General features: G+C 52.2%; 8 protein-coding genes across 8 annotated transcripts; 5 read left to right on the top strand and 3 right to left on the bottom strand.

The window, feature by feature from the left end:
• Window positions 1-740: 740 nt before the first annotated feature.
• Window positions 741-1,658, bottom strand: J4E90_002293 (uncharacterized protein; the record flags this gene model as incomplete). The annotated part of the gene is made up of 2 exons (XM_051431874.1): window positions 741-1,595; window positions 1,653-1,658. The coding sequence occupies 2 exons, from the start codon at window positions 1,656-1,658 to the stop codon at window positions 741-743; spliced, it is 861 nt and encodes a 286-aa protein (XP_051295008.1).
• Window positions 1,659-3,161: 1,503 nt separating this feature from the next.
• J4E90_002292 (uncharacterized protein) lies at window positions 3,162-5,233 on the top strand (the record flags this gene model as incomplete). Its single annotated transcript, XM_051431873.1, has 3 exons — window positions 3,162-3,631; window positions 3,686-4,082; window positions 4,139-5,233. 3 exons carry the CDS (start codon window positions 3,162-3,164, stop codon window positions 5,231-5,233), a joined length of 1,962 nt encoding a protein of 653 aa, XP_051295007.1.
• A 1,867-nt stretch (window positions 5,234-7,100) lies between these two features.
• Window positions 7,101-7,955, top strand: J4E90_002291 (uncharacterized protein; the record flags this gene model as incomplete). The annotated part of the gene is made up of 2 exons (XM_051431872.1): window positions 7,101-7,108; window positions 7,208-7,955. The coding sequence occupies 2 exons, from the start codon at window positions 7,101-7,103 to the stop codon at window positions 7,953-7,955; spliced, it is 756 nt and encodes a 251-aa protein (XP_051295006.1).
• Window positions 7,956-8,118: 163 nt separating this feature from the next.
• On the bottom strand, window positions 8,119-8,501 carry J4E90_002290 (uncharacterized protein; the record flags this gene model as incomplete). The annotated part of the gene is made up of 2 exons (XM_051431871.1): window positions 8,119-8,222; window positions 8,282-8,501. The coding sequence occupies 2 exons, from the start codon at window positions 8,499-8,501 to the stop codon at window positions 8,119-8,121; spliced, it is 324 nt and encodes a 107-aa protein (XP_051295005.1).
• A 361-nt stretch (window positions 8,502-8,862) lies between these two features.
• Window positions 8,863-10,038, top strand: J4E90_002289 (uncharacterized protein; the record flags this gene model as incomplete). Its single annotated transcript, XM_051431870.1, has 4 exons — window positions 8,863-8,874; window positions 9,008-9,149; window positions 9,204-9,259; window positions 9,313-10,038. 4 exons carry the CDS (start codon window positions 8,863-8,865, stop codon window positions 10,036-10,038), a joined length of 936 nt encoding a protein of 311 aa, XP_051295004.1.
• A 763-nt stretch (window positions 10,039-10,801) lies between these two features.
• On the top strand, window positions 10,802-11,635 carry J4E90_002288 (uncharacterized protein; the record flags this gene model as incomplete). The annotated part of the gene is made up of 2 exons (XM_051431869.1): window positions 10,802-10,808; window positions 11,016-11,635. 2 exons carry the CDS (start codon window positions 10,802-10,804, stop codon window positions 11,633-11,635), a joined length of 627 nt encoding a protein of 208 aa, XP_051295003.1.
• A 61-nt stretch (window positions 11,636-11,696) lies between these two features.
• On the top strand, window positions 11,697-12,304 carry J4E90_002287 (uncharacterized protein; the record flags this gene model as incomplete). Its single annotated transcript, XM_051431868.1, has 2 exons — window positions 11,697-12,020; window positions 12,086-12,304. The coding sequence occupies 2 exons, from the start codon at window positions 11,697-11,699 to the stop codon at window positions 12,302-12,304; spliced, it is 543 nt and encodes a 180-aa protein (XP_051295002.1).
• Window positions 12,305-12,880: 576 nt separating this feature from the next.
• Window positions 12,881-13,988, bottom strand: J4E90_002286 (uncharacterized protein; the record flags this gene model as incomplete). Its single annotated transcript, XM_051431867.1, has 4 exons — window positions 12,881-13,072; window positions 13,166-13,359; window positions 13,442-13,494; window positions 13,726-13,988. The coding sequence occupies 4 exons, from the start codon at window positions 13,986-13,988 to the stop codon at window positions 12,881-12,883; spliced, it is 702 nt and encodes a 233-aa protein (XP_051295001.1).
• Window positions 13,989-14,182: the final 194 nt, after the last annotated feature.

Genomic DNA, 14,182 nt, shown 5'->3' with positions numbered 1-14,182 from the left:
TGACGAGCGAGACGACCGACAGTTCGCAGAATGGGCGAGAATGATAAGCTCGGTACGCCAAACCCTACGCTTTTTGTCATTTAAACAAGGACGCAATCGGAACGTCGACGAGTGTCCTAGAGGCTGCCGTCCGGGAAGGACGTATTGAGAGTATCGACCAATGGATCAGCTGTTTCGCCAAAGAATCATGCCTGTTCCCCTGGCGGGCCCATGGTCACGTATAAAGCGGATGGAGACCCGTGGTGTTGGGCGAACTGTGGAGAGCTGGTGCTCAATTATCATGCCGGAATCGACTGATCTGGCTGTACCAGGTGTGTATCTTGATGTGAATCAATCTCCACCGGGCCGTGGTGATGTGGAGTATGAAGCCAAGGTGATTAGAATTGCATTTCCGTGCGAGAAGAGAGAGAAGCTAGCTAAGTTACTGCCAGACGGAGCGGATTTGATCGTGGAGGAAGAGCAAGAGAGAGACTATGAATTTGTTTTCTAGCGTTGTGCTGAGGTTGCTAAAGTTGTGTGGGGCTCAACATGGTCATAACTTTAAACATCTGTTTTTTACTTCACTTACTCATCAGTAAAACCACTCGATGATGTTGACGGAGAGTGATTTGTGAATGTTTGAGCCAATGACATATGTACAAAACTTTCAGTGTCAAGCCAGATCCCGGTTGTCCTTCGCGTGCAGTGACTGCAAGCGCAATCAATGCCCTAGTGTCAGGCCTTTGGCCAACTACGACTTTTCATAGCATACCGCGTGGCATCTGTTCGCCGTTGGTGCTATTCGAGTCTTTATCCTGGCCATTATCCACTGTCCACGCGACCGTCTTCGTAATCATCATCGCATCTCCACGTTGTGTACCCTTTGTCGAGGCTCTTTTGTCTTCGCCAGACATACTGGTCAGTTCCATCTCGTCCATTTCTCTGACCGTGTTGTGGGTCTTCGTGTTTCTCGTGAAGCGTTTCGAACGAGCGTCTCCTTGAGAGCCGACAGTAGGGTAGATATATTGGCGATTGCTCGATTCGTCTGCGTTCTTGAGTGAAGGGATGCAGCAACTGAGAAGATATTTGATCGTTGGGCCGCAAGTTCCAATGATCGCAAGACCAGACTCGATGTTCGAGAGGGTGTAGCCAACTTCGTATGTCGGATCGGCCTTGAATTGTTCCAGGACAAACACCTTGACGAGAACACTCGTACGCACCACACCAACCACGGTGACGAGAACTCCAAACGATAAGAAAGCAATGACCATGAGCTTACGACCAAGTGGCATCTTCAGGTCGTGCAGAATCCATGAAGGCATAAGCAGGACCAGAACGTCGGTTGTGAGCACAATCGACGACGTGCTGACCGTGTAGGCGCCAGCGTCAACGCATCGCCCTTGTATACTAGCATCCCAGTATTTGGATATCGGGTTGCATTGGAAGATACAAGCGAGAGGTGCAGCAATGGCGAAACAACCATTGATGATGAGTGTTCCCCATAGACAACGATTTATCCACTTGTTTTGCGATCGGAGTTTGATGAGCGTCATCAGGAACGAGACTTTGACCAAAGCAAGAATAGGGTTGTAGATGACCGAGTTTGCATAGTTCCACTGCGAAGAAGTCAGACTCATTCGCCACATAGCGATGGTATATTTGATTGAGCGTACCTTCATCATCAGGACTGGATCAACTGCACCATCCGGTATATCGCGGGTGTGGTAGCCGTAATAGCTGGTGAGTATGTCTGCAAAGCTATGTCAGCTGTATGTACAAGTATGGCTTCTACCCGTTGTGAGATATGGGTATACACACAGCCGCATGTCGTGAAAGAGAGAACGAGGTTCAGAAGCTATGTTGCGATACGTCAGTCATCTAGAGATACTCTAACGTCTTAACTTGAGGCATTATCTTACAGTTGCGACGACTAAAAGTGTATCTTCTGAAAGGATGTGTGAGTGACAGAGTTTTCTCTTCCATCAGTCAAACTCACCGATACCCAACTTCCCTCCCTTAAGCCTCAATACGACGCGAACGGACACAATGAAAACGCAACAAATGCTTGGAAAGATAGCCAAGAACAGATTGACTGGTTGCAAGCCTGTGTTCGCCATTATTGACTTGTGTAAACACAAAAATCATGCCTAAGGAAGGGCTCAAGCATGTATAACACTGGCATCGGTTAAGATGATTGCTCTCACAATGAGGATTCAGATTCCCCATTTCCTGGACGCGTCTCGTCACTGCAATCCTGCTTCGCGAGACAGCAAATGAGCCTCGACTGTAGCCGGTTCTCGGGGAGCCATCCGAGAGGAGTCTCGGTAAAGTCCCTTGTGAACTCGTTGCAGCACCCAATGACGTTTTAGTCCGGACTCGGTGGCGTTCGTTGGATGTTCTGTCCCGTGTGCTTTGCTCCTCGGTGGCGATTGTGGAAAGGTGCGGTGAACAGGATGGAATCCTTCGTTCTAGCCAGTCAAGGATTATCGACAAATTGGAAGCGGCAGTGAAAGCTTCATTTTGTTCTCGGGGATTGTACCCTCCTTCCAGTGTCGTTTCCAATTCAAATACCACCAGTGCCTCGCCACAAGTTTGTCGAGGATTTACGTGGCTAGCCAACAACCCGTATTTTGGATGATCTCTACTTCCAACATTGTATATTGTCCCGAAGCTCGCGTAGTCACGACTCCGCTGTGGCACAGTCGTGTGGGGCCAGACGCGGCTGAGAACCCTTACCGAAGCCCTCTTCGCTTAGAGATGGCCAGTCCGTGAACCGCAAAGATGTGCAGATGCCGAGAACCCGAAGGTACCTTCCATGTTGAGTTTGTGGTTGAATGCAGACCCTAAGCAGCTTGGAAGCGATCCCATTCGCGGAGTTAACGGCACCGACCGGGCGGGCCGTAGGGGAAGGGGGAAATTGTGCGAAAGACGGCAACTACACTCGGACGTTAACTACGACTAATGTAGATACAACAACCTGCATACTGCAAGGACCGCAACGATCTTTCCGATATTTGCCTCTCATGCATCTGCCATGTGGTTCGATGCTTGGTTCTCGAACAAATCGTCTGACCTAGCGCCCCGTGGGAGTTCATTCATTTATTAGAGACACTTCGTGTGTAGACGAGATGCAGTTCTCATCACCATCGCTTTCGCTTTTGTTGGCTTGCAGTCCTTTCGCTATGTCTGCACGTGGCTCTTTGTTCTTTCTTGCTGCGAACGCCATCGGCGCTCTTGGTAGCCCTGTCGCCGTACGTGATGTCGCACCTGCTGCCGCTACCGTCTCCACGGATTCGTCGGCTGGAGTTCCGCTGTTCCCAAAGGAGGCAGTGCAATTGACCGACGCGGCATTGAAGACAGCTGACAGCCAGACCACTGAGGTCGACGTTGCTGCTGTCTTCGGCTTCGACGGTGATGAGGATACCACGGCCGTGGCAAAGCGTGCCATCAAAAGCAGTCAATGCAAAGCTTTTCCAGGCGACTCGAAGTACCCCAAGGAGTGGATGTGGTCCATCTTCGACCTGTTACTTGGAGGAGCACTCATCAAGACGACACCCATCGCTGCGCCATGCTATGCGAATTCGGCCTGGAGTGACTATGATGAGGCAAAGTGCGCAGACATCTCAGCCAGATTCACCACATCCGATCTTCAGTAAGTGAAGTTGCCATACATCGCAGGATACAGTTCGCTGACCGTCATGATTAGTACGAGTGACCCAACTTCGATGATGTGGCCGCTCTTCCAGGGCCGTACATGCATGCCTACCGATGATCCTAGCGGCACCTGTACGCTAGGCGGCTACGCATCCTACTCAATCGACGTCAAGAATGTTGCCCAGGTGCAGCTTGGTGTCAACTTTGCTCGCAACATGAACCTCAGGCTGACCGTCAAGAACACTGGCCACGATTATATCGGGAAGTCTTCTGGCGCAGGTGCGCTCAACCTATGGACGCACAATCTCAAGGACATCCAGTTCATCAAGCAGTACAAGTCGGCTGGATACACTGGCCCAGCTTTCAAAGCTGGTGCTGGTGTCCAAGGGTTTGAGATTCTGGAAGCTGCTCGCGAACACGATGTGACTGTCATGACCGGGATCTGTGAAGTAAGTCGCCATGATATGCAACGTTTTGCAGTCGCAGCCACTAACCTTGAACGTAGACTGTTGGATGGAGTGGTGGCTATATCACCGGAGGTGGTCACTCACCTCTCGCATCCATCTACGGCATGGCCGCTGACCAAGTTCTCGCCTTTGAGGTCGTCACCGCCGACGGGCGTTTCGTTACTGCCTCTGACTCTAAGAACTCCGATCTCTTCTGGGCCCTTCGCGGAGGAGGCGGTGGAACTTTTGGTGTTGTGACTTCAGTTATCGCCAAAGCCCATCCAAGAATCCACGTTACCAAGTCTGTCTTCTCTTTCCAGGCCCCAGTCAACGACTCTGCCAACTTCTGGAAGGGCATCAACGCTTACATGAAGCGATTCCCTGAGTTCACCAACGCTGGTACCTATTCGTATTTCTGGATCTGGAACTACGGTACGACGCTCGACTTCCAGATGACTCCCTTCTTTGCGCCAAACCACACTATTGAGTCCTTCAACGCGCTTACGAAGGACTTCTTCGCCGACCTCAAGTCTTTCAACATCTCGGCAACCCCTAATACGACCTACCACGACGACTTCTACTCTGCCAACAAAGGCTCATGGGGCGCGGATACACTTGGCGTGACCACCATCCGTCAAGCTACCCGTCTCTTCCCCAAGAGCCTTTGGGCAACCGAAGAGAAATTCAACTCTTTCTACACCACTATCCAGGACACAGTGATGAATGGTCATACGGTCGGTGGTTACCACATGGCTCCAGGTAACCCTTTCAAGGTTGACAACGCTGTCAATGAGGCCTGGCGCAACACCCAGTCTTTCTTGATCACCGCTAATATGGTTCCTGAGAACGCGACGCCGGCTCAATTGAAGGAAGCATCCGACTACCTTACGTACGACATCATGGACTCGTGGCGTGCAGTCGCTCCGGCGTCTGAGGGTGGCGGTGTCTATCTCAACGAGGCAGATATCCAGGAGCCAAACTGGCAAACCGACTTCTATGGCGCAAAGCACTACCCGAAGCTGCTCGCTATCAAGAAGAGGTGGGATCCTAAGGGCGTCTTTTATGCCACCACTGCTGTTGGTAGTGAGGACTGGGAAGTCAGGGATGGTGAGCAAGGTACTCAAACCCAAAACGGTCGCTTGTGCCGTGTATAAGGCCGCAGCGTCTCATGTTTCGCCAACAAGTCTTGTAAATAATGGCTCGCGTCTGATCTGATGATCTGATACCCTAGAAACCATAGCGTCTTGAATAACAATATATCTTAGTACTAAGAACTGTCGCATGCGCGCTCTCGTTCTCTGTCTGGTTCTTAGTCGCCTCTCCAGTAGTCAATGTGTGATCGCTAACATCGGCTGTCAGCCTGTCGAAGGATGCTCATGACTTGTTGTGCCGACACTCGTTACGAGGACGGTGCTTCCTCTTTGCCCGCGCAAGGCATCCTTCGAGTACGCATCGGAGTGTTGGACGAAGCGAGGCTCTCGAATCCTTCGGGTGCCGCCGCGGAGCAGCTGCATGGACGAATTGGCGAGCGTAACTTACCGTCATAGTTGATGAGGTCTTGAACGCTCCTCATTTCCGAAGAGACGTGTTTGAGTAGCACTGGTGTTACTTGATGCACTGAGTTGAAGCCCGGTTCTGTGATCTGTCCAAGTGTATTCCTGTGATGCTAAATGCTGAAGTTGCCTAGGGCTTTCGACTTGCCGTACGCGCAGGTGGCTTCCTCCGGGACAAGTTTCCTTGCACGGCGCACTACACGCGTTGGTAAGGCACAACACAGGGTGTGAACTGACCTACTCTTACTACTGTGAGATAGCATGATCGACTATGAGTCTGTGCCGTGTCTAATTTCGCGGCTTGTCGTGTTTCGGCGTGATTATGGATAGTGCTGCGCTTTCATGTTGTATACACATACACCCCCCGGTTCAAGTGCCTAACGTCCGTTTCAGTCAGCGAATGAACAGTCCTGGAGAGTGAAAAACTTATTGAAAAGCAATGGCCAGCGAAGATTCTGGAGTCATCATGCGCCGTTATCGAAATGCGCTGCTTTCTTTTGGGGTTGTGCTTACTATCCAACGAGTCACGACCGATTTACTCGTGGTGGTCTGTCTTGATGGCAGATGCTCGGCCGTTGTGAAAGACGTTCTCTGTGTTCCACGCCGTCAAGTCGCAACAGTGAAATCACTTGAATAAAATCATGCTGCGCTTTCAAAGAAGTGAGCGAGTCGTCGACTTGGACAGCATCTTGCAGGTCCGATCACGATGTTGATACTCGCCCCCCTGAGAACGCGTTCGTGCTTTCCCCGCCCACTAGCGCAAAACACAGACGCGTCGCAACAAGACGTCATAAGGATGGGGTGATCGCAATGCCGCCCTTTCTCATTCATCTCTACTATTTCCCTCTGAAACTGCGTTTTTGCCACCCTATTGCCCTCCAACGATCGTCGCTATATATTGGTGTTGGAATACAATTACATTAGGATAGTACCTCATACATACAAGGGAAAAACTGAACACCCTAAAGGCTACATTAAGAAGAGAACCTACAAAATAGGTGGCCTAACGTCGATGTTGGCTCCAGACCTGTTCAGGTTTTCCCTAGGTTAACGTAATAGCGCAGTTTGAATATGGCGTATATGAACCCGTACCCGACGCCGACTATGGAGAACCAAACTCCGTCCTACCCGCCTATGTCGAATCAGCATATGTCGCACCCGCCTATGTCGAACCAGCCTATGCCGAACCAGCCTATGCCGAACCAGCCTATGCCGAACCAGCCTATGCCGAACCAGCCTATATCGCACTCACATATGTCGCACCCACATCATCGATGATGACGAAATAAGTTTCGAGCTTGAGAACAGGCCTGTGACAGAGAGTTGCGATGTGTTACGGTATGCGATTATTCCTTTAGTAACAATGCGCGCGTTGCGTGTTTCTACGCCGCCACCTCATACGAAGGAAAAAAAAACGAACAGGTCTAGAGCCTACGTCGATGTTAGGCCACCTACTTTGTAGGTTTCTATGTTGATGTAGGCTGCAGACCTGTTCAGTTTTCTCCTAGGTTGACGTGCCGCCATGAACATCTCCGATCTTCCATGATCTGCGTATAGTGTCTGATTTGTATGCAGGCGTAAGATACGCACCTTGATCGACAATGGCGAAATGAAAGTGGGCGAGTTTCAAAAGGCAGTTGGCATTACCCCCAATGCGTACTCGCGATTTATGAGCCAGCATGGGAAGGACAAGGGAGTCGAGTCTTCTGTATATCCGGCAGCGTACGCGTTCTTCCAGCAGCGCGAGATGGCGGGCATCAAGACGACTGCGAACAAGAAGGCGAAGAAGAATGAAGGAGTCGCGGCGAAGGATAGTGTGCCTAGTGTTGATGATGTTGAGCTGGATTTCGAGGAGGAAGATAAAGTACCAGTATACGGTAAGCTTTCGCACCACCCTGACGGGAGAGGTCTGAGGACTGACACGCTGATAGATACATGTGACGACGTCCGCCATAAGATCAACGCACACCTCAAGAAACCCGGGGTAACCCAGGCTGCATTCCTTCGCGCAGCCTCAGCGTCCTTCCACAACCCATCCAAGACCCTCAACGCGCGCCAACTCTCTGCTTTTCGCAGCAAGAAAGGGGCGTTGAACGGCAACACATCCGGCCTCTATTATGGTTCGTACGTCTACTTTGAGAAGCTACGCATCAAAGAAGGGAAGCCCAAGAGCAAGAAGAGGCAGGAGATGGAGGAGATACATGCCAAGGATGGCGGAATAGACACAAAGCATATGCAGGACCGACTTACTACCCGGGAGGGTGACCATTGGCACCATGATGCTTATGGGAGGACGATTCTCAACGGGGAGATTCTTGAGTAGAGGTTGGGCGAGTGCCCTTTGCCTTGTAATATATGTGTTCGATATGTCGTGGTAATAGAGTGGTATGTACAAGTGGCGTCCAATGTGTGTGGATATCTGATGGATACAACGCCATAAACGCCGATGCTTGATTGTGTGAAGCCGCCGAAGTAGTGTAAAGCGCTCATAGTGTGGCTGCTGCCTCAACAGCTCCAGCCAGCTTGAACGTCTTCGGACTCGAGAAAACGATCTCGACGGGGTATTTCCATTCCATGAACTTGGCCCATCCTGCAAAGATGTTAGCTACCTGTCATATATCCGGTCATCTAACCTTGAAGATGACGTACCCCAGTATGCGGCCTTTCTGCCAAAGTATTTCCCCAGATATGGCACCATGACCATTGTCAACAGCAGCTCCAATTGTTGCAGCGACTCTTTCCATTCTCTGTCCGCGTCTGACATGTATTCTTCCTCATCGGCTGAGGAGCTTGTTGCCGAGGATGGTAACGAATCGACCTCGTCGTTGGAGGATGGCTCGATGAAGCTCTCGCTATTGCTCAGGGACATGGCGGCGGTGGTGTTGGATCGTTGATAGGAGAGGGTGGTGGATGTATGACTGGATCGGCGGACTACCGTAGCAGCATTGGCGATAGTGACGGGATCGCGACGGCTGTGGTAGAGGCGCGTTCGGTGAATGGTGTCGGAGGGCTCCAGCCAATGAGCGGAGGTGGGGCTTAGCGGCAGCCGGCACGTGACGCAAATCTTGGCACTCAGCGTTCGACTCACACATGTGTTGCGGCGAACTTTGGGGTGACCGCCTGCCTAACTCTTCGACTCACCACGCCTACATATCACTACGTACTCCGAATCGATACCAGAACATCCCCAGAACTCACTGAAGATCGAAAACTCGAGTGCAACCGCAATCATGGCTGATTCTGTACGTCACAGCCCCACGTTCGCTTTCGAAATATCCTGTGCCTTGAAAGTGGGCTTGCTGCATGCCAGCTTCCTAGCTGGGACTTATTCCTACTTCCCTACAAAGAGCGACATACTAACGGACACCTACACAGGCCGATCTCCCTGACCGCAAACCCCGCAAGTCGGTCCAATTTTCCGAAGGTGCTACGATTGTCGACAGCAACGGCGACGTTACCGAATCACTAGAGATGAACGGCGACAAGGACTCCGCTGAGGGCCACGCCGCGAGTGCTGGTAAGATGGACCACACACTGGAAATACATCAGTCGCTGACAAGCGGGGCTACAGGCGACGACAAAGAGGTCGAGGAGGTCACCGACATGTTCGCTGATCTCGCAAAGAAGGTGAGGCGCAAAGGCCTGTGCGACCATCGACATCTTTCTGACAAATGCAACAGAAGAAGAAGAAGTCCTCCAAGAAGAAGGAAGGCGAGGAAGAGGACGGCGTAGAGGGCGACTTCGCCGCGCTGAAGAAGAAGAAGAAGTCCAGCAAGAAGAAAGTCGAGGACGACTTCGAGGCCAAGCTCGCTGCTGCCGGCGGCGACAAGCCCGAAGGCGAGGAGGAGGTCGCTGCTCCCGAGCCCGAAGTACAAGAAGGCGACATGATGAAGGGCACCGGCATCTGGGAACACAACTCGACGACCCCCATCTCGTACAACCTCCTCCTGAACCGCTTCTTCACGCTCCTCCACGCACAACATCCCGACCTCGCCAGCTCGGGCACAAAGAGCTACAAGATCCCGCCCCCACAGTGCATGCGCGAAGGAAACAAGAAGACCGTCTTCGCCAACCTTGCCGAGATTTGCAAGCGTATGAAGCGTTCCGACGAGCACGTTGCTCAGTTCCTGTTCGCTGAATTGGGTACGAGCGGTTCATTCGCCGACCAGAAGCGCCTGGTCATCAAGGGTCGTTTCCAGCAGAAGCAACTCGAGAACGTCCTCCGACGATACATTGTCGAATACGTTACCTGCAAGACCTGCCGTTCGCCCGACACCGACCTCTCCAAGGGTGAGAACCGTCTCAACTTCGTCACCTGCAACAGCTGCGGATCGAGACGTTCGGTACAGGCCATCAAGACTGGTTTCTCGGCCCAGATCGGAAAGAGGCGGAGAATGGTGGGTTAGAGGAATTGATGTTATGCGCTTTACGATGTTCAATGTTATGCATGGCTTGGGCTGGGGCTTCTCGATCAGCGGGCGCTACGACTGTTGCTGTTATGACGCTTTTCGGCGGTATGAACGGTCATGATGATTCAAGCAATGTCCGTGGGATGGTTCATGTACATTGAGACGAGTCAAAAGAGATAGTCTAATAGACGTTGAAGACGAATATGCTCAGTACATGCGTGATATGTGATAGCTAATATACGCGCTGGGAAATAAGATGCAGACTAGCATGTGAGATATCGTGGGCGCTTAGGTCGGTCGCAAGTGGACCCTGATAGCTACGGTGCCTCCCGGAGCTCCCCTGCATCATGAGGACATGCGAACATGTTTGTTTCTGGCCAACTCGAATCTCTTGATCCAAAATAGCTGCACACGCATGAACGACTTTATGCTATTCTCTTACTCACCCGTGGCACAGGCTTGGCGCGTAGGCCAGAGCGAGGGAAGCGGGGCGCTGATTCGGCGGCTCGAGAGACCCCGCTAGCCAGCAGCTGCGCGCTGGAGGCTGAGCAGCTTGACCAAGGAGACACCAACGGGGCGCGCGGTTAAAACGTTTATACTGCTTATGGTGCTGATGCTTCCGTAGACTAATCTAATTCCTTCTCCGCTCCTCTCCTCTCTCCTACATTGCGCGTGGTTGCTGCTAACATCCCCTTACCTTGTTCTCTGAGACCCAACTGCAGTCGCGTCAACTCGTCGCCTTAGGATCGCAAGCTTGAATATGTCGGGTTATCAGGGAACTCCACCACCGGGCGGGAACTACTACCCTCGTGAGTCGCGTGTCGCAAAGTGTGTGAAATTAAACTGACGAGAAGTAGCACCGCCAGGTACATCTACACCATCTGCATTCATCCCATCATACACCGAACGCTCTTTCTCCAGCCTTCCAACACTACGATATCTCTCCTCCTAAACATTCCTCTGACATATACCAGACCAACAGGGCCAGCAGCAGTACTATGCGCCTCCGCCAGGCGGCCAGTCCTACCCTCCACCACCTACATCCCCTCCCGCACACCAACAGCAGCAACAACACTACCCACCTCCGCCAGGTGGAAATGCCGCTCCACAACAACACTATGCGCCGCCTCCTGAGCAACAGCAATATGCGCCGCCACCCGAGCAACAGCACTTCCCGCCCCCAGGCCAAGCGCAATCGCCGCCCCCGCCTTTCCAGCAGCAGCAGCCCCAACAACAGCCACAGCAACCGATGAGCCCTGGCTTTGGTGGATTCCCCGGTGGAAGCCCGAGTGCGACTCCGTCAGGATACCCTGCTGAGAAGACTGGTCATCCGGGCATGGGCCACCAGTCGCAGATGAGCCAGCAGAGCATACCCCAGCAACCGCAGTACGTAGGCGCGGGCGCGGCAGCACACACATCACCTGCAAGTGCCTCAGCAGACGACGTGGGAACTTTCAATGGAGGAAGCTACCGCGTGAGCCACAGGGACACGAACTCTATTCTCACCGTGCAGTTAGCCATTGGATGTCCTTTTACTGCTAAACCTGGTGAGTCTTCCAATACAAGATCCGTATTTCGCTACTATAGCGAGTGAAAGATGCAAAGAACGAATGACTAACACAACCCCAGGCGCGATGATAGCAATGTCCCACACCATGACGCTAAAAGGCAACCTGAAGTTCTCCCTGAAGAAAGCGCTCATGGGCGGCGACATGTCCAAATCCACATACACGGGTCCCGGTGAACTTCTTCTCGCCCCTCCTTCCATCGGCGACATCACAATTATCAAGCTCGGTGGAAAAGAGACATGGTCGGTGGGCCGCGACGCTTTCCTGGCTTGCACACAGGGCATTGTGACGGAGTATAAGAGTCAGGGAATCGGCAAAGCCATGTTCAGTGGTGAGGGACTGTTCGTATACAAAATTAGTGGGACGGGTGTGCTTTGGGTGACGAGTTTTGGCGCGATCATCAGGAAGGATGTAAGTTTCCATTCATCCATCTCCATGCCAGATGAACGAAGTGCTAACTTTATTGATTCCTCTAGCTTGCTGCCAACGAGAAATACATCATCGATAACGGTCACCTCGTCGCGTGGAACTGTAAATACGTCCTCGAGCGTGTTGCTAGTGGTGGTATCATCAGTAACATGACGGCGGGTGAGGGCCTTGTATGCAAATTCACGGGACCGGGCACTGTGTTCATGCAGACGAGGAATGCGGCAGCGTTTGGACAGTGGTTGGCCGCGAATGCTGCTGCGCCGTAAATTCGCATGTCAAACACAATGAATGATGACATGGGATAGTGGAGTTCAATCATGAATCAGAGCCAATTGATACCACCTACCATCTACTACAATCTAAAGCCACAGGACTAAACAATCCCCCAACCCACCCCTTTACTTCGGCGCCTCCAGATTCTGCACCCCCTCCACCCTCTGCACAACCCCAAACCTCTTCCTCCCCTGATCAAACACCGCATAAACCCCCTTTAGCCACGTATCGCCCAGAATATCAAAATCGCTCTTGCCCCTCGACTGAATCCCACCATACTGCATCCCACCCCCACATTTCGCGAACCCAAAATCTTCCTTCTGGACTTCAAACACCTTGTCACCGACCGCTAGCGCCAGCGTAGGTAATTCCGTGACTTTAGTCCCTGAGGGGAAAACCCAACCCTGATGCGCTTTATCGAACACCGCACCAGGGATGGTACTGTATATCTTCTCACACAACGCATCATCCAGCAGCGCCAGTGTAGTTCCTGTGTCTGCAATCGCCGTGTTTCCAGGTGGTCGTTGGATCGTCTCGCCGTTGAGTACGGCGGTGGGGGAGGGGAACTGCTAGAACCCGCGTGAGGAGTCGATGGGGACGTAGTGGGGTTCTGAGACGCCGCAGCGGCGGAGGACGGTGTCATCGATGTAGCCGAATGTGTAGAAGGATTCTCCGGCGTCGAGGTCGGACGTGTCGCGCCAGGAGCCGAGGTAGCAGGTGAAGAGTTCGCTGGAGGTGGGGATGTCGGATTGGGAGATCATCTATATAAGAGTGTTAACGGTGCCAAAGCTCAGAAATGAAGAATGACGGAAAGAAAAGAAGGGGTGTTGGTGAACATAGGGAAGTGAACTGACCGATTCAACAGGCGTAGCCACTTTCTTCGGCTTGACAGTATTGATGTGTCCGAACCCTAGACCTAATAGTCCGTCTCCTGCACCGGAGGTAAACTGCGGACTGAGTTTGTTGGCGAGTTCAATGGCTTGGTTCTCGATGCATAGGCCGCCGAGGGTCACGTTGTCTGTGCCGACGATGCCGGATGCTGTGGAGCCTGTACATCGTAGTGAGATAAGAGGTCATTATGTGGTAAGACTGGATGAGTCGGTAAAGGCAAGGGAAGGGAAGAAACTCACCATCTCCATACCTGATCCTCCAACTCGAACCCTCAACCTTCTTGAACGTCTCACTAGCCTTTGCATCAAAAATATTGTGTTTCGTCTTCCCGCTCACCGCCGCCTTCTTCGTCGCAGGATCTAAAAGCGTAGACCACACCTACATCGCGACATACATCAGCTTCCCCATCTTCCCACCAAACCCAACCGGAAAACAGAGACGTACCCAAAGATCACTGCTCCCAGTATCAAAATGCAAATTCATCACCTGCGGCGGCGTTCCAATCTCCACCGGACAAATATACAACGCATCATTCTGCTGGTCTTCCGCTTTGACCTCGCCCGGTTTGCCCTCCTCTTCAATCTTGCGCAGAACCGGTTTCGTTTCTTTTTTAGCCGTGGGTTTGAACAGGTTCTTTACGGATTTCGTGGCGACGTCGAGGACTTGGAAGGGCCCTTCGGTGGTGGGCGCGAAGTCGTATTTGCGGAGGAGGGAGGCGTAGGATTTTAGGCCGGCGCGTTCGCAGGTGGGATTGGGGAGGATGGATATGCGTTTTAGGTTTGACATTTTTGGAGGTGGAGGTGGGTGGTTGGAAGGTTGGGGGTTTGGATTGTGGTGAGACAAGAGAGATATATGGTAAGAAGGTGGTATATAGGTTGGTCGAGATGAGTCGCTTTTAGGGTGTAGCAATAGTATTAGAGTTGTTTTGAGGAACGAGGAGAGGATAGAGAGGTGGGTGATGACAGTTGTAGCCATGCGCC

Source organism: Alternaria incomplexa (genome assembly GCF_024043165.1).
Source record: "Alternaria incomplexa strain BMP 0042 chromosome Unknown scaffold_2, whole genome shotgun sequence".
Lineage (NCBI taxonomy): Eukaryota > Fungi > Ascomycota > Dothideomycetes > Pleosporales > Pleosporaceae > Alternaria > Alternaria incomplexa.
The sequence above is the reverse complement of the archived record's forward strand: the minus strand, read 5'-3'. Positions and strand labels throughout refer to the sequence as shown.